General features: G+C 37.7%; 2 protein-coding genes across 11 annotated transcripts in view; one reads left to right on the top strand and one right to left on the bottom strand.

Annotated features, from left to right (window-relative positions):
* The window catches only part of LOC127963140 (NACHT, LRR and PYD domains-containing protein 3), a 210736-nt gene that overhangs the window by 72573 nt on the left and 118668 nt on the right, over positions 1 to 19495 (top strand). The window lies entirely within an intron of this gene.
* LOC127963129 (voltage-dependent L-type calcium channel subunit alpha-1D-like) overlaps positions 2076 to 19495 on the bottom strand; it is a 276125-nt gene continuing 258705 nt past the window's right edge. For 3 of the 7 annotated variants that reach the window (XM_052562860.1, XM_052562861.1, XM_052562862.1), the window contains exons 41-48: positions 18864 to 18994; positions 17565 to 17681; positions 16370 to 16662; positions 14448 to 14591; positions 14226 to 14368; positions 12271 to 12365; positions 11185 to 11472; positions 2076 to 4762 (exon numbers count right to left, since the gene is read on the bottom strand). In XM_052562860.1, the coding sequence (XP_052418820.1) occupies positions 4487 to 4762; positions 11185 to 11472; positions 12271 to 12365; positions 14226 to 14368; positions 14448 to 14591; positions 16370 to 16662; positions 17565 to 17681; positions 18864 to 18994 (1487 nt within the window). In that variant the 3' untranslated portion in view covers positions 2076 to 4486. The remainder of the gene's footprint in view (positions 4763 to 11184; positions 11473 to 12270; positions 12366 to 14225; positions 14369 to 14447; positions 14592 to 16369; positions 16663 to 17564; positions 17682 to 18863; positions 18995 to 19495) is intronic. The other 4 variants (XM_052562858.1, XM_052562863.1, XM_052562864.1 and 1 more) reach the window with 2 other exon arrangements.

The following is a 19495-nucleotide window of genomic DNA, read 5'->3' as shown; positions in this document are numbered from 1 at the left end:
CACATAACAAGGATTAACCATTTTATGCAATCCATAAACATATTTAAAATACATATTATTAATAAAATTATGAAAGTAAGGAACTTCTAAGAAAGGTTTCCTTCGTCTTCAGGAATTTGGTTGGGGTTTTTCATTTCTCCTTCGAGGCTTGCACGGGTATCGTAAATTAATTTAAGTCCAGCCAGGCTGGCGCCAGGCCAGGCAATTAGTGCAAAATGGGTTTCATTTGGAAAATCTGAATTAAACACATGAATCGATGATCTGCATATCCGTTACACATGCAAATGTGAACAACAGGAATTGTCCGTCTGTTGCACTCCCATACACATTTATCAAAATAGCACTTATGATTTAAATGTTTTAGGCTTAAAGTTGGGTAGCTAAGCCAATTTTCCGACCAGGAGTTTTATCGTTTATTTTTGAATATCACTGTGGTTCACCACGAATTCAGTAACGATATGTAATTACAAGGCCTTTTACTACTGAATCAGAGGAACATCGCTCTGGTCAGATTTACGCCTAAAAAAGAGATTTCTTCGTCTTTCATAGGCGGGTTACTAATATAAAAATGTTTTCACTGCAGAGATCTTGGTCTTCTCTTAACAGGACATTTAACATTATACTGCAGTGTACTTTCAGCAAAATAACAGTGACTATACTGTTAGGTATTTCCAGAAACCCTTCCCATAACACCCGATGTACTTGCTATATCATTAGAAGAATGGCATCTACGCTAATATTAGTCTGTTTCTCTCTTGTTCCGAGGTCACCGTAGCCACCAGATCCAGTCTGTATCCAGATCAGAGGGTCACTGCAGTCACCCGGATCCAGTACGTATCCAGACCAGATGGTGGATCAGCACCTAGAAAGGGCCTCTACTGCCCTGAAAGACAGCGGAGACCAGGACAACTAGAGCCCCAGATACAGATCCCCTGTAAAGACCTTGTCTGAGGTGACCACCAGGACAAGACCACAGGAAACAGATGATTCTTCTGCACAATCTGACTTTGCTGCAACCTGGAATTGAACTACTGGTTTCGTCTGGTCAGAGGAGAACTGGCCCCCAACTGAGCCTGGTTTCTCCCAAGGTTTTTTTCTCCATTCTGTCACCGATGGAGTTTCGGTTCCTTGCCGCTGTCGCCTCTGGCTTGCTTAGTTGGGGTCACTTCATCTACAGCGATATCGTTGACTTGATTGCAAATAAATGCACAGACAATATTTAACTGATCAGAGATGACATCACTGAATTCAATGATGAACTGCCTTTAACTATCATTTTGCATCATTGACACACTGTTTTCCTAATGAATGTTGTTCAGTTGCTTTGACGCAATGTATTTTTAAAGCGCTATATAAATAAAGGTGACTTGACTTGACTTGACTTGCAGAGTTTGGTTTATATGCATGAGTTCAGAGGCTAAAAGCTTTGGGTTTTAGCCAAGGAAGGTGCATAGTTTTTTTATATTCAATGAACCATGATTCATTAATTCAGCTTGTGTACGGTCTGTAGGGGCTCAGAGTGGTGGATGCCTCCATTATGCCCAACATGGTGAGAGGGAACCTGAACGCTCCCTCCATAATGTTTGCTGAAAAGGCAGCGGACATCATTAAAGGCATTCCCTCGCTCCATGACCCTGGAGTTCCTGTTTACCGGCCCACAGCTCTCGAGATGAAGAGATAAGATGGATTTGACCGTGCTGGTAATGTGGGAGAATGAAACACTTAAATAATGTTGGGAGGCCTAATTTTAGTGGTTAAAGTGAATAATTTTGTCATATGTGCATGATTACAAAATCTCATTCTTAATGCATTTAATGAAGTATGAACTGACATGATCTTGATAATTTTCATGAGATTCTCTCCATAAGTATCTTAATGAAATTTACCTATATCACACGCTTTAAAGAAGAGACATTTGCAGCATAGATTTTTCCAGTTTTCATCTCCACACGATTAGTCTGACACAATTATGTTTATAGTTAGAAATAATATATTTCAGCTTCTGAGCCTACAGTAGGAACCAAGTATCTGTGCATATAACTTTAATATTTACACTGAGAGAGAAAAAGAGAATCTTTAGACTTCTTATGTGTTCTTTATTCTGGTGGAATGGCTTTTTTATATTTTATTCAGTTATAATGGAGTAAGAAAAAGAAAGTAACAAACAGTTGACAAATTTTAACAGATTGAAAACGCTTGTAAAATCACTACAACAGATGATTATCTTTTAAATAATAACTGTACCTTTCAAAAATAATAAAAGTATTAAATTTTAAAAGTCTCCTGATGGTTGACTTGTCCTAATAAATGTCCAAATGTTGTCCATGGAGATGACTGACACTAGCACGACCTGAAATAATCATTCACACAACACAAATGACCGTCACTTCATTGCAATAATGCCAGTAATCTACACACAATCTTATGATGCATATTTGCATTTGATTATAGGTAAAATACCATTTAAAAAAAATGAATATAATTGTTTTAGTTCATGCCTGGATAATTCTCAAACTACGACAGAAACCATACAGACATATGTTCCTTCAAAATGAAAGGAAATCAGTTTTGTTTCTCCATTAAAACACTGACATAATTTATCCATTCATTCAACATACACAACTTTTAAAGCCTTTGTAATCAGACATTTTGTCAAAAATAGATTATCACTTTTAAGATACTAGATATTAAAGATGAAGGCAGTTGAAATTTATTCTAAGTGATAAATTTAGAAAGGAAAGGTTGGTGGTTTACATCAAACAGTTTAACATCACAAAGACAAAACATACAGTAGTTTAGACACAGCATGTGCTAAATTACCCGTTATTCCTTACAGACTCAAAAATCAACATTCTGTCATCATTTACTCTCTGAACCTGTATGAGGTCACATCTGCCTTTAAGCTTAAAAAAAGATTATAAAAGTAGTACAGCCAGAGCGATTAGCAAATCATTCTGACCAAAGCATTTGTTCACAAACTTAACAGCGCACATTCATGAACACAGCTGGAGTGTCTAGGCTTAGGCTGATGTTACGATTCCATCAAATGGTCTACTGACGTCTCAACGCTGTTGAGCCACAACAATATAGCACACAACCTGTGTGGGGTATTTTCATAATACTTTTATACCACTGGTTCTTTTTGAATCACGGACATGAGTATCTATACAGGTTTGGACAGAACATGATATAAGCCTAAATGTCACTGGGTGTGTGAGACATAGACCTCATCATCAATTAAAGAACCAATGAGACAGATTAACTCTGAAAATAAAAACAAGTTGCTGTCTGACCAGCTGAAGGAACTGGAGGACCAAAGCAGTTTAATCAGCATCGAGGCAGATATGCTCACACTAATAGTTAAGCACAATCAAGCAGACTCGAGCGTTCATAGTTTTGATATGTTTAGTAACTACTCTTAGAGAAAGAAGCTGCTGTTTCTGAGAGGTCAGAGAGTCAGATGGCAGTGAGACTGGCTCCCGATAAAGGAAGCAGAAACAGCTTTTGGACGGTACTGCTGAGTAAAGCCCTTTGTAAGATCAGTTTGAGTACCTGAAATCTACAGAATGTGTCCACTTAAAATGGTGAGTCTGTGATGCAGTAATATTTGAACATAAAGGGTGTCATATTTTATTGACCTACAGTATAATTAGTTATTATTTAAATGCCTTAGTTTGTGCATTTTACAGCTATATATACTCAACAGACCAGTGTAGGGAAATATCAGAAATTTACTTTTCTTCCACCACCAAAACTGGCATCTTGCATTATTTCATCAAATGAAAACGGGGGTATGGATAATTTACCTTTCCATTTATGTGTTAACCCAAAAATTATTCACTCACCTTGTTTCCAACTTTTTTCTTTCTGTCTGAAACACAAATGATGTCAGAGCTCTTTAAGTTCAGAGTCTATATCATTTGTGCATAATTTAAATTTGCATTTGTGTATGCACACAAAGATGTGATGCAGCAGATGTTAAGTCAAAGATGGCAAATGTCACCAACTTAGACACTTTGAATGTGGAAAAACTGGAAAATTTTAATTTGAAATATTTCAAATATATGTAGTTCAATTTCCCAGCTAGGAGGTATCCTTGTAAAGTTTTTACCATTGTAATTGCCTTGCATGTGTGAATTAAACTCTTGACTCAAATGGTGAAAGTGCCTTGAATTGGTCTGAAGAAATGGCGTTTGGTACTTTTGACCATTTGGACTTTGGCGGGTAAGTTGATTAGGGTTCTTCAAAGGTCCAGCACATGCATAGATTCAGAGGAAAACACTTTGGTCAGCAATGCCATCACATTTGGATCTTGCTGGAAATTTCCCAAGATCACAAAAGGTTTGCTTACTAAAGGAAAAAGTCCAAATCTATTGGTCCATGTAATCCAGCAGATCTTTCCGTGACACTCTGTTTAAAGGCACAATTACCTCATTCATGAATTTTCTACATTGTTTAGTTTTGCTGGGGCATTTTGAACTCTTTATTATAATACTGAGACATAAATCATTTCGTCTGTCAGATCCTCCTCGCGTTTATTGCTTGTGTCCGTGTCCTCATCGCTGTAGTCGCGGAGATTGTTCTGACACAGGCCCACCTCGTCTGTCTCCGGCCCATGGCCTAGCGTCACATTCAGTAAATTACTAGCAGCACTTTCCATCTCATCAATTGTCATGTCGCAAGCATCTGCGATCTCATGTTTTGTCACCGTCACAAACTTTGGATCCTTGGCATATTTGCCCAATCCACCAGATATCATCACCTACGACAAAAGACGTTGTGTCAGGCAGTGTTTGGAAGTAATAATAGTAACAGTAAGCAGTAACTAGTAGTGTATCTAATTGCTGATAAGATTTCAGTAATAACATTACAGTTACTATCTAAAAAACAGTTAGTTACATAGTTACTTTCGATGCTTCAGCCCCTACTGATTTAAACTCCAAAGATCCAACAATTGCTAGATTTATTTTGATAATTTTCACAACTTGCAAAGGCACGTGGAGTCACCAGAGCAGCAGCCAAATGGAATATGAAAAAGGTTGCATTCAGTGAATATTGCCATTACATTGATTTTGTGAGAAGAAAAGATGATCGATCACTGATGTGCAAGTTGTGGCATTACATGGATTGACAACATCCCGCTGATCATGATAAATTGTGTAAAATCTTTCTTAGAGAATGAAAAATTATTTTATGAACTTGTATGATTATTTTGATAAAATACATCATTGAATATAATCGTATATGGGTAACAGAGAACGGTAACACTTTAGAATAAGGTTCCATTAGTTAATGTTAGTTAATGTATTAATTAACATGAACAAACAATGAATAATACATTTATTACTGTGTTTATTCATCTTTCTTAATGTTAGTTAATGAAAATACAGTTATTCATTGTTAGTTCATGGTAATTCACAGTGCATTAACTAATGTTAACAAGCACAACTTTTGATTTAAATAATGCATTAGTAAATGTTGAAATTAACATGAACTAAGACTTATAAATGCTGTAGAAGGATTGTTCTTGCTTAGTTCATGTTAATTAATACATTAACTAACATTAACTAATGGAACCTTATTCTAAAGTGTTACCCAGAGAACTTATAGCTACAATTAGCATCAAGCTACACGACAATGTGATTAATACAACACTTTTACTTAAACGTTACTATTAATCACCACTGAGTGTTTGTAATAATTTCTGACTGCAATCCAAAGTGGATTCTGATCAAATGATGAGGCAGAAATTTTATTAGGATGTAACTTATGTGAAAGAAACGTAATGTAGTGCAACTAATTGCTGTTGCCAGAAAGTAATAATAAAAGTAATAATATTACTTGTATTAACTTCATACTTGTGTTTTCCCTCAACATTTAAACAGACTTGTATAACCCCACTTCTTAAGAAACTCACTCTTAACCCAACTCTTTTAGAGAACTACCTACTGGTTTCCCTGAACGATTTGTGTTCAACCAAGTCTATTCCTTCTCACACAACATACAAACATACATACAAGACTGCCTTGCTCTCAGCTGTTGAAGCCCTAAAACTGACAAGTTTTTCTGCCAAATTATATGCAATATCTCATTTTAAATTTTAGTTTAAATTTACATTTTGTCATTAATCACTTTCCCCCATGTCGTTCCAAACACATAAAAGCTTAGTTCATCTTCGGAAACCGATTTAAGATATTCTGGATAAAAACCGGGAGGCTTGTGACTGTCCCATAGACGGAATAGTCCATCTGCCATCAGTGGTTCAACCATAACGTTATGAAGGAGAATACATTTTGTAGCGCCACTTTGGAGAATATGAGCTGAATGCAGGCAGCGTACGCTATTCTGTCAGCCGAACCACACTGATATGTTTTCACATGTATTCACACTTTGATTTGAAACAAAAACAAATAAATATTTCTAAAAGTACTGTTTTGACATTTTTTACCAAGATATTGGTAACAACCCAACTAATCCATGCATACAAAGAAAACAATACAAATATGTTCTGAAATTAAATTCTGTGTAATAAAATGGAATAACCCAGAGAAAAAGTATTAAACAAACATGCTTACTGAAATTTATTTAATACTGTGTACAAAGGCCTTTGTTGGTAAAGACCGCAATCACTGTCTTGCTGAAATGTCCTCATTTCATTTTCTTCATCCTGGCAGATGGCAGCAGATTCTTATCAAGAATGTGTTTGTACAGTATTGTTCAAAATAATAGCAGTACAATGTGACTAACCAGAATAATCAAGGTTTTTAGTATATTTTTTATTGCTACGTGGCAAACAAGTTACCAGTAGGTTCAGTAGATTGTCAGAAAACAAACAAGACCCAGCATTCATGATATGCACGCTCTTAAGGCTGTGCAATTGGGCAATTAGTTGAAAGGGGTGTGTTCAAAAAAATAGCAGTGTCTACCTTTGACTGTACAAACTCAAAACTATTTTGTACAAACATTTTTTTTTCTGGGATTTAGCAATCCTGTGAATCACTAAACTAATATTTAGTTGTATGACCACAGTTTTTTAAAACTGCTTGACATCTGTGTGGCATGGAGTCAACCAACTTGTGGCACCTCTCAGCTGTTATTCCACTCCATGATTCTTTAACAACATTCCACAATTCATTCACATTTCTTGGTTTTGCTTCAGAAACAGCATTTTTGATATCACCCCACAAGTTCTCAATTGGATTAAGGTCTGGAGATTGGGCTGGCCACTCCATAACATTAATTTTGTTGGTTTGGAACCAAGACTTTGCCCGTTTACTAGTGTGTTTTGGGTCATTGACTTGTTGAAACAACCATTTCAAGGGCATGTCCTCTTCAGCATAGGGCAACATGACCTCTTCAAGTATTTTAACATATGCAAACTGATCCATGATCCCTGGTATGCGATAAATAGGCCCAACACCATAGTAGGAGAAACATGCCCATATCATGATGCTTGCACCTCCATGCTTCACTGTCTTCACTGTGTACTGTGGCTTGAATTCAGAGTTTGGGGGTCGTCTCACAAACTGCCTGTGGCCCTTGGACCCAAAAAGAACAATTTTACTCTCATCAGTCCACAAAATGTTCCTCCATTTCTCTTTAGGCCAGTTGATGTGTTCTTTGGCAAATTGTAACCTCTTCTGCACATGCCTTTTTTTTAACAGAGGGACTTTGCGGGGGATTCTTGAAAATAGATTAGCTTCACACAGACGTCTTCTAACTGTCACAGTACTTACAGGTAACTCCAGACTGTCTTTGATCATCCTGGAGGTGATCATTGGCTGAGCCTTTGCCATTCTGGTTATTCTTCTATCCATTTTGATGGTTGTCTTCCGTTTTCTTCCACGTCTCTCTGGTTTTGCTCTCCATTTTAAGGCATTGGAGATCATTTTAGCTGAACAGCTTATCATTTTTTGCACCTCTTTATAGGTTTTCCCCTCTCTAATCAACTTTTTAATCAAAGTACGCTGTTCTTCTGAACAATGTCTTGAACGACCCATTTTCCTCAGCTTTCAAATGCATGTTCAACAAGTGTTGGCTTCATCCTTAAATAGGGGCCACCTGATTCACACCTGTTTCTTCACAAAATTGATGACCTCAGTGATTGAATGCCACACTGCTATTTTTTTGAACACACCCCTTTCAACTAATTCAACTAATTGCCCAATTGCACAGCCTTAAGAGCGTGCATATCATGAATGCTGGGTCTCATTTGTTTTCTGAGAATCTACTGAACCTACTGGTAACTTGTTTGCCACGTAGCAATAAAAAAATATACAAAAAACCTTGATTATTCTGGTTAGTCACATTGTACTGCTATTATTTTGAACAATACTGTACATTTTTCTATTCATCCTCCTTTGAATTTCCTTCTTTAAATGAGCTTGGTCAAGGTTTTTTTTTTTTTTTTTTTTTTACTTCAGAAATAGAGCATTGCATGGTGAGCATGCATACAGGCCATGGTGGCTGAGTGCATTACATATTTCAATTATTAGTTCTTTGAAACAACTGTACATTCCAGGGCCCGTATCCCTAAAGATGTTTGGTGCAAATAGTGGCTCCTAGCAGCCAAATTCTAAGAAAATTCTCAGAGTCATAACGTTTTCTTAGAATTGCCCCTAAAATTGATAAGAAAATCCCAGTTAATATAAAAGCTATTCCTCAAGATTCCTAGCGCTTAAAAGGGCTCCTAAGGCGAGATCTGCTAAGAGCAGGGAAGAGGACTTTTACTGGCTTAGGAGTTCTCCTAAGCAGCTGCACAAGCTGACCAACAGAGGAGGCAGGAGAGATGTCCTGCAAACACTGGATGAGAGGGAATTATTGAGACGCGACAGATTGGATCGTACAGGAATCATGTTTGTGGTGGATCTCCTTAGAGATTCAATTACTTCACCAACTGGGACAGCAACAAACCTTGCTCCTCAGTCCAGTTCGGCCTGCGATTCCTTTTTTTCTCCATTTTCTGTGTTTGTAGGATATTTGTTAACAAGCCTTCATAAATAGACCAGCCAGCAATCACAGACATTGATAAAAGCTGAGCCGTGTCACCCTCGTTTAAGACCACACTGAGTTATAACGTTGTAATTTCTACTCCATTAAGGACAGCCCCTTGAGATCGGCCATCTTGTTTTCAATGGGGTCCATATGGGAGTGAAAGTACAAAATATGCCAGCTAGGATATTAATATGAGCAAATAAGACACGAATCATTATTTGAACAGGGTGTAATGAGCTTAAGTTTTCACATATACATATTGATTCTAATGTTAGGCTATAACCCCTACAGCTTACTATTCATTTTCCAGATATTTTTTTGAATGTGCTAAAACTCTTGGCAAGGAATTTTAAGGTTAAGTTAGGAGCTCTCTGAGAGGATTCTCAGAATCTTTAGGGATACGGGCCCAGGTCTTTCTGAAGCCCTCCACAAGTGATCCTTGGCTCTTGGTCAACTCTTCAGATAATTTTTTTCACTCCTCTGACAGGAATCTTGCAAGGAGGGTGCCAGACCAGGCTGTGCCAGATTTATGGTGAAATTTATGTTCTTACCACTTCCGGATTATTAATATTTCTGTAACCACTGCCAACAATAAGGTTTTGAAGGTCTTGAAAGAGCTTTTTGCTTTTAGCCATCATGAAATGTTTCTTTTGTGACACACATTGGTTTCTTCTGTGACACCTTTTCTTAGGCCATCAGCTGGGACTGAACCAACTGATATTAATTTCCACTGTTAGGGGACAGGAATGCTTTCTAATTACTGATTGATTTCAGTTGGTGTTTTGGCTTTCCTTGCCTTCCTTGCATCTCCCTTTCTTCATGTGTTCAATACATTTTCCCTGCGTCATTATACCTTATTACACAGAACTTAATTTCTGAACTTGTTTGTTTTGCTTTCTATGTATGGACTACTTGGGCTGTTACCGACATCTGGTGAAAATTTAATGTCAACAGCAGCTCTAGAAATATATTTACTGAGGAAAATGGTGATGTGTTCAATACTTATTTTACCAGCTAGTAATGAGCTTCATTAGTTTAGGGTGCTTTCACATTGGCAGTTTAGTGCGGAACGGGGCACAGTTCCCATGAAAAATTGCTAATGTGAACGCTGTCATCGGACCCTGGTGCGCACTGGTTCAGGAAATAAAGTATCCTGCGCGTGCATAGCACTGTTGATATCATTGTTTCCTCAAAGAGCTGAGGTTGATTCCACACACTCCTAAAAGTCCAAATTGCTGTGCATAATAGCACCAAAATAACAAAAAATTACAACTATGCTCAGTCGCATTGTGTTCTCCATGCATTTTCCGTGTGCGTTTGCGATGACGTAAGGTGACTGCAAACGCACATGAGTTTGATACAACTATTGAGTGTGAAATCAGACCAATGCTGTGGGCAGCGCCGGGAACAATCGCTCTCGGGCTCGGACCGCAGCAAACGAGCCCAGTGTAAAAGCTCTCTAAAACAGTGCTTCCCAAACCTGTCCTGGAGGGCCCTCCGCCCTCCAACTATTGTATGATTCCCTTATCTAACACACCTGATTCCACTCATCAGCTCGTTAGTAGAGTCTATTGTCTTTGAGCTGCTTAACAGCTGAATCTGAATTGATTCTAGTATTCTCCTGTTAATCTCAGTGAAGCTTCTTTGACACAATCTGTATTGTATGATGTGCTATAGAAACAAAGGCGAATTGTCTTGACTCTCAGGGTCTGTTTACACCTAGTCACTTCATGTGTTTTTTCTGATCAGATAGCTTTCCGATCATGCAAATGTCCTCTGAAACGCTTTCGAGATGCATTTATCATGTGGTCTGGGCTGCATTCCAGATGATGCATTCCAACTGCCCCGAATGAAACTGAAAGTATGTCTCAGATGCACAGCACACAATCATCTTTATTAAAAGTAGTCTTTCCATTACAAATACGGTGCTCTTTCCTATCGCAGCCTTTGATCTTGAATTTAGCTGATAATGAACAAAATGCAGCACATATCTGTTGCTTTTATTGACGTGAACTCCTTTAATGTTGCATATAGCATGGGATTTGAAGACCGGATTTATATCCGTTTTGCAAAGACACATTTATGTGGCCAAGTGTAAATGGAAACGTGATCTGATAGATAGCCCATCAGAGAAAACGCATGAAGTGACCAGGTGTAAATAGGAGCTCAGGGTCAAGCAGCATCACTCACGGCTTCCACCAGGCTTTGAGCGCTGCTCCGCTGCTGCAGGTGATGGCCGCTCAGTCGGGGGGGGACCTTCAGGAGCGAGGGGGAGGGAGAACGTGTCGACCAATCAGAGGCCTGCTGGGAATTCCAGAAGCCCCTGTGAACCAATCCCGGAGTGCTGCTAGCGCTGACCGTGGTCTGAATCAGAGGAGTGTAGGGTGGAGGCGTGGCCGGAGGCGTGACCCAGGAGCGGATGGAGCGAGTCGGAGAGAGTCGTGTTCTACTCGATTCTTGTCCAGTCGCCGTCTTCACCTGCGCAAGAAACATGACGCCAGTGTTGGGGAGTAAAAAGTTACATGTAATTGAATTGAGTTATTTAATTACAAAAAAATGTAACTGTTACAGTTTCTGAGAAAAATTTTGTAAAGTAAAGTTACTTATGAAAATGTTAAAGATAAAGGGTCTAACACTGAATATTTTCACACAAAAAAAGATTTGATTGATTTCTTTCCCATATTAAACTGACTGCTCCAAAATATGAAACTCCAATAGGACACATGCATGTTTTATTTCCTATTTGGGTTTATAAATATGCTCTACTTTGTTTTTTAAGATTAACAGATATTTTCCAAAGCATGGTTTCCTGTGACAGCTATTCAAAGATCTGATTTCAAAAACAGTATCATAGCTAATAAACAATATCTTATGATTTAAAATCTGTATTAAACCAAGAACTATCTCAAAGTAAAAAGTGGTGCTAAAGTTTGCTTTTGTGTAGGCTGTGCTTTAATATTAAATAATTATAATCTTAATTTAAGTGATGAAGGATTTTAAAAGTCTGAAAGCAACCCTGCCTGCTTTACATGTCTGAAAATGATTTAACACTTGAAAACATTCATTAGAAATTTATAAACGTTATCAAAAAGTAATCAAATGTAATCAAAATGAAACATTTACACTACCTATTACATTTAAGATAGGGGACTACTTATCTGTAACCTATTACATTTATAAGTTCCCTTCCCAACACTGCCCATCATGTACATGTCCCAGGTCACTGCTCTTAGACTGTTATTTTGGTGACAGTGTAGGGGGTCATGTCTTTATCACCTGATGCTGCGGCAGGACCGATGGATGCAGGGGGATCTCGTCCTGGCTGTTCTGTTTGCGCAGACACTCAAAATGGAAAGCGGGTTTGTGAGAGGCTGTATGGAAGAATGCATTGTAATGGAGGAATGTACAATAAACTAACAACAACTATAGCTATTGTGAGAAATCTTTGCCCTGAAGGCTGAACCAGAACAAATTCACAGACAATTAAGTTTTTTCTGGTGTTACTTGGTTTTTCTTTTCTTTTTTCTTTTATTCTTATACGACCCATATTAAGATTATTGTGCACTAACAGAAATATGAACTTGAAGAGATTAAGTTTTATTTATTCTTTATTTCAAAACATTCTGATTTACGTACAGAAGGACTCTACTATATTAAGTACAGAAGCCACTATAATCCTATTAGAGATCAAAACTACATTTATAAATTAATTATTTATTTGAGTAGAATTTGTATTATAATAAAGTATGTTCATTGCTGAATTGTATTAAAACATGTTATATGTTAGCTCATGTTATATACGATAAATTGTTTTCTTCAAATGTGAACTATTAAATGTATTTTTATAATTACAAATAAATGATTTAAATATATTGTACAGTGGCAGAGAGCTTAGCATGTTGCAACTTTAGAAAACACATGCAAAGAGAAAAAGCACCAGCAAATTATGAAAACATCTTCATCAGCAGCACGTGCTGCAAACACTCAACACACAGCCAGAAACACGCTGCAAATGCTCACAACACAAATACAGAAGAGCTCAATTAGCACAGACCACAACAAAATTACCCCAACAAAATAAAAATTAAATGCTTTTGGCGTATTGATTACCATTTGTATGACCACAGTTGTACAAATACCATGGTTAAATTATGGATAATATAGTAAATATATGGTTAATTTATGCATGGATACCAAGGTTAAATTGTAACCATTTTCATTTTTGTGTTTATTTTTTTTTTTTTATATATAATACATTTATTTATTAATTAATTGATTTTAACAGTAAAACCATAGGCAATGTTTAGTTTTTCTAAGGGAAGTTGTAAATGTTAGCCAGCTTACATAACCTTCACAGTTAAAATAACTGTGTATTTCACCCCGCCCCCCAAAAACAAACAAACAAGGAATCGCATGAACAGGATGTTAAAATTAAAATAAAAAAGCAGACCTATCAAAACAACCATTGATAAATACTGTATGTCCCAGCCATGTTCATCATTTTGCAGTTCCCATGAACACAGTAACATTGATAGAAAATATATTTCTCCAACACTGACTTTAAAGCTGCGGTAGGTAACTTTTGACGCTCTAGTGGTTAATAAACAGAACTGCTTGTGTCTTGCGGAAGAACATCGTAGCCGGATCTACTTCTCTCTGTTTATGTCTATGAAGAATCACAAAGGTACTGGGTTACTCCGCCGCGGTGCCCCCGAAGCAATCTAAAATAGTCCGAATATAAACACTTATTATAGGTGCACCCTAGTGATTCAGGACAAGCTAAAAACACAGTTTGGAAAATGGATTCATGGTGTACTCGCTTATTATATAAATTTTTCTACATTTTGAACACAAACAAAGTTACGGACCACAGCTCTGATTGGTTGTTTTTTACCGGGAGCGATGTATTTCTGAAAATGGCACTGGGAGGAGCCAGAGGAGCTCAACTTTTTTCACAGATTATCTGTCTCATATTCTACTGTCAGGACATAATGACAGGTTTAACAAATATGTAAAAAATATATTTTTACAAAAGTTACCTACTGCAGCTTTAATGCTTTATATATTTGGAAGTGAAGGACCTGTAGCATAATAGATCAGTGTAACCATCTATCCATTTGTGATCACAGCTTGTTGAGGAACAACACAGTAATGCTAGTTCTCACTTTTCTAGTTAGTTAGTTTCAGTGTGACACTGTAAAAAAGTTGATGATTGTTTTCTAATATCTCACATTGAGTTGTGGACAGCAGGAGTCGTTTTGAGGACCTCTGGGGCTGCTGGGATATGAGCTGCTCACCATCATCACAGACACATTCACACACATCCTGCTGTCCAGCTGGAGCACCATCACTCAAAGTGTCCTGAAAGTATGACCTTCAAGAGGAACCAAGAGAAAATGAAGATAACAGCTACTGTTGATTTACCTTTTCAGAAGAGTGTTCTCTAGCAATACCTGTCTGTAGCCAGCATGACATCATCCTCGTTAAACTCGTCTCCGCTGAAATACTCCCCAGAGTTCCTGTCATCATCACTGATGTCACCAAGGGCGGGGTTCTCCACGTGGATGATGGGATATCCAACAGCACTGATGCTCGGCCTGCAAAATCAAATCATTATTTACTGTCAATGATCTTGAACTTTAACAGAGCTACTGAGCTTGATGCTTGTTACTGATGCATTATAGAGATGTAGTTCTGATGAACGAGGACATTGAGGGATATTCTTGTGAGAAACAAACATTTCAAAATAGAATGAAATATTTTAGTTAAATTGTAATGAGATGTAGTTATTTATTTTAGTCCATGTTTTTTTTTAAATACTGCAATAGACTCCACTGTTGGGAGTTTGTTCCACACCAAGGAAAAGTGAGTGATGTTTTTTTAAATGTGACAATATTACAGTCTGAAGAGGCTTTATCAGGCAGAAAAGATAACATAAATCAACATGAGATGCAGTTATTGAGATGGTTGTTATTTCATACATCAATAAAGAGAGCCTTAGCATCATTTTAACTGCTTCTCTTTAACTGAGGCTAATTCTCTATTTCTGTTGCCAATCAAGTTTTGGTTCCTTGTATGCCCATGATAAATGCTCTGAAAATCATAGTTCCTTGTACTGTCACCTTTGGCTTGCTTAATTGGTGAAATTTTCTGTCAGTATTGTCAACTTGATTGCACAGGCCATGGCTTCCTATTCCACAGGATTAAAAATATGAGGAACACAAAGGCCAAATTCCTTTAAACATCCATCAAAAGGAGTAAAACCAAAGAATATAGTTCTGATGTTTAATGATGAACTGCCTTTAACTATCATTTTGCATTATTGACACACTGTTGTTCAGTTGCTTTGACGCAATGTATTTTGTTTAAAGTGCTATATAAATAAAGGTGGCTTGACTTGATGTGCAGAATAAGATTTTCAAACTTCACAAAATAGTTATAAAATAAATGCTCCCTAGCGACCAAAAGCATAGAGATTTATCTTCAAATGTGAATATCATAAAGGCATGGGGGTTGGTTTATATCATTCATACTAGCAAGCAGACTTTGGAGTATCAACATTGGCAGCTGCCAGGCCACTCCCTAGCAACCAAACATAGTACCCTAGCAACCGTTTTGCAAGATCGCTATCTCTGCATCAGTACATCGTAGAGGCATGGGGGTTGGTTTATATTGGCGAGCATCCTTTGGAGTATCATCATTGGCAGCTGCCAGGCCACTCCATAGCAACCAAATAAGAGTAGCCTAGCAACCAATTAGTAAGTCTTATATCTTTTCAACAGAAAATCGTATCGAAATGGCGGTTGGCTCTTTTGACTCATGCTAGTAAACAGGAAATCCAGCATGCTAGTCATGCTAGCAGTTAATAGCTACATGCTAATAGTGATTAGCTAAGTGCTCAAATGGGCTAAGAACTCTATAAAAACTACACAGTGATCATCTATGACAACTACCAACCACCTAGTAACATCATAACAACCACCCGGTTACCATAGCAACTGCATAGCAACCACCCAGGTTACCATAGCAACCTCATTGCAACACCCTAGCATCAGACAGGCGAGTTTTGCCACTGCAAGGACCACTCACATTTTCTTCAGGAAATGTACATTCTTCTGTGTTCTCACATCCTTCCAGGTTTGTTTTTTCAAGACCTGGCAAGACTCGTTTTCCACCAGAACACTAGTTTGTTCTCTGAACTGTGAATAAATGGACGTGTGGCTTGAGAGCGTGAGAACAGTGTCAGCTGAGTTGCCAGCCTTGCTATGGCCAGTTTGCCTCATATTTATCTAGTTTACCTAATTAGAAAGTCATTTTTCTTAGTTTTTATGATTTTGTTTTCTGTGGTAGCCTCAGTGATATTCTGACCTCTCACCTTCTGGAGTGAGTCCTGAGCTGTAGTTCTCCATCACTCCTGAGGTTGAGGTAGGTGTTCAGAGAGGACACCAGGGTCCCAGAGAGCCGCCGGCAGCGCCTGTGCCAGCCGTTGGGAAAGGCAGTGACCGCTGGCACATTGGCATTGTTGATATTGGAGTTGGATGATTTGTCTGACATGGACGGACAGTAATTTTGGGAGGAGCACAGAGTAAGCGGGAGCTGCAGAGGACGCTGTGTGACGCTGCCGTACTGATCTCCACTCACATGATTCCCAAACACAACCCCATTCCTCTGCACACACAGACAACAGCATCAAAAACTGTTCTGCTAGATGTTCAGTCATTTCATTTGAAATTATATACACTGACTTGCTTTCCAGTAAAAAAAATAAATAACATAACTTAAATTTAAAACATGGACCTGGGAGATGGGATTTTTATGACCAGTTTAACTGCCCAGGACAAACAAGGGATCATGAAATTATCATAAGTCATGTGTCAGTGAACTTTTTAAATGAATCATTTGTGTACATTTTGCAATTGTATTATATATTTGTGTTATGAAATTGCTTATTCAGGGCAGGACTACATAAACAAATTACACATGATATGTTTTCCTTAGCAGTTTTTGCTAGGTGTATGCATATTAATGTCCACACCTGTATATGTATTGCAGCCTTAAAAGGGCAGCGTATCCTGGGGGATACAAACATTTGAGAAGCTGTGGGGAGAAGGAGTGAAAGTGTAGGTCTTATGTCTTGGATTAATTTTGAAAAGGTGTTTGTTGTGAATATTTAGATGAGGTATTCTTTGTTTAGCTCACAAGCAGGAAGCATTTACAAAAGTTCGGCCACCTGTAGTGGGAATTCTACTCATCCTCCGATAAAAGCAAGGGTTCAGCCAGTAGTGGGCACTAATGCAACATAATCAACATCTGAGTCAATGAGGGGAGGGAAGTAAAAAAAAGTGGAACACAGCCCAGCTCTCCCTGCATTAGAAAAAGTACTTTAATTAAAAACTAAAGTAGTTCATTGGGAATTTTAAAAAATTGCTTTCCAGTTGAATTAAAAACCTTGGCGCAATCCTCACACCGTGTTCACACATTAGCTTGGAATCAATCCCATGATGTGGTTTACAAGCACAATGATCTAATACATATTTACACGTGCACTGATAAAGACTGAAGTGTTTTACCTCGTATATCTCTTCCTCCTCGTGGAGGTTGATGTCTACTAGACCTTCATCCTGTAGATCACATGATATGGCTCGACGGATCTCAGGGCCGATATCATGCAGTGTGCGCAGACCAGCCTGCAGGAGAGACAGGTGATCAAATAAAAATAAAACAAGAATTTAGGAAATGTATTCATTTTAAGTGTTTAAAACCTTTAGTTCATCAGGGCCCAAAGTTTTTTGAGTTTAACTTTAAAGATTTTAGATTTAATATATTTCTCCAGCGGGTCAATGAATCACTGTTACCCAGTTAACTTCCATCGAGAACATCTATCACAAGCGCTGTCTGGACAGGGCAAGGAACACCATCAAGGATGCCTCTCATCCTAACCATGGACTCTTCATCCTCCTTCCACCAATCTAACCTGCACCTGCTTTATTACTACACGGGTCACAGTACTTTACATACTGTACATGCACTTACACCACTCATATTTTGCACAGACTGCACATTGTTCAAGCTATTACACTGTAAACTGTCTAAAGTTGTTACTTTACAAAGCACAGTAAACTATTTCAGTAACACTTTAGAATAAGGTTCCATTAGTTAATGTTAGTTAATGTATTAATTAACATGAACAAACAATGAATAATACATTTATTCTGTATTTATTCATCCTCGTTAATGTTAGTTAATGAAAATACAGTTATTCATTGTTAGTTCATGGTAATTCACAGTGCATTAACTAATGTTAACAAGCACAACTTTTGATTTAAATAATGCATTAGTAAATGTTGAAATTAACATGAACTAAGACTTATAAATGCTGTAGAAGGATTGTTCTTGCTTAGTTCATGTTAACGAAAGTAGTTAACTAACATTAACTAATGGAACCTTATTCTAAAGTGTTGTCACTGTTTCTATAAAAATCTCATTGCACTACTGTTATTTTGCATAGAATACATTGTTTAACAATACTATTGCACACTCATCCAACTGTATTTATTACCACTGTTCTTACGCTGCTGCTGTTCATAATGTACATATAATCCCTACATTGCATTCTTATTTATATTCTGTATATTCTCTGCTCAATACTGTATATATCAACTCCACTGTACATTCTGTAAATCATAGCTTCACTTACTCTGCACTTACAGTATACGTCTATAAAACACTATATTCTTGCACTTCTGGTTAGATGCTAGCTGCATTTCATTAGCTCTGTACTTGTACTCTGCATAATGACAATAAAGTTTAATCTAATCGAATCGAATCTAATGTGGTTTTATGTGTTTTTTTTCTAAGTTTTAGTTTACCTGCAGGGCGGTAGTGCTGTTTAAATAGGGTTGGCATCCCACAAGACCTTGCTCTTTGCGCTTCCTGAATTTCCTGAAGTAGTCTTGTATCAGGAAAGTGGCATAGAACTTCCCCACAGTGATTTCATCATCTAAACACACAGACCACACAAAAAGCCAAACAGTCATTCTTGTTATGCAGTACATTTTCATATGCCCATGATATATGCTTTAATACACTGAAAATCATAGTAGTAACTGATAATTTGTTTAGAATGTGATTTCTTTAATCATTGTTACTGTACAATTAAGTGAAGACAGGAGTACATTTTAGTTCACTGGTTTGAGTCCTGGCCAGGAACTCAAGAAATGCATTTGCTTCCTGTCTGTAATCAGGAAGGGGGAGCGTCCAGTAGAGGAACCAAGACTGAGAACCACAGCGGAGGGGACCTCCATCACCCATATGGGAGGGAATACATAATTATGACCTACTGATCACCTGTGAACATCCACTCATCTCCCAAAACATTTCCCACATCCTCAGTACCACCAGATCATACAGCCTCCATTACTCAAGGGGTAACTGATAAGTTGAAACAAGGTGGTCAGTTTCACCACCCCACAAGACAAAACCACAACAAGACATTCAAAAA

This window comes from Carassius gibelio, chromosome B8 (assembly GCF_023724105.1).
Source record: "Carassius gibelio isolate Cgi1373 ecotype wild population from Czech Republic chromosome B8, carGib1.2-hapl.c, whole genome shotgun sequence".
Lineage (NCBI taxonomy): Eukaryota > Metazoa > Chordata > Actinopteri > Cypriniformes > Cyprinidae > Carassius > Carassius gibelio.
Note: the sequence above shows the minus strand (reverse complement) of the source record. Positions and strands in the feature narration are given on the sequence as shown.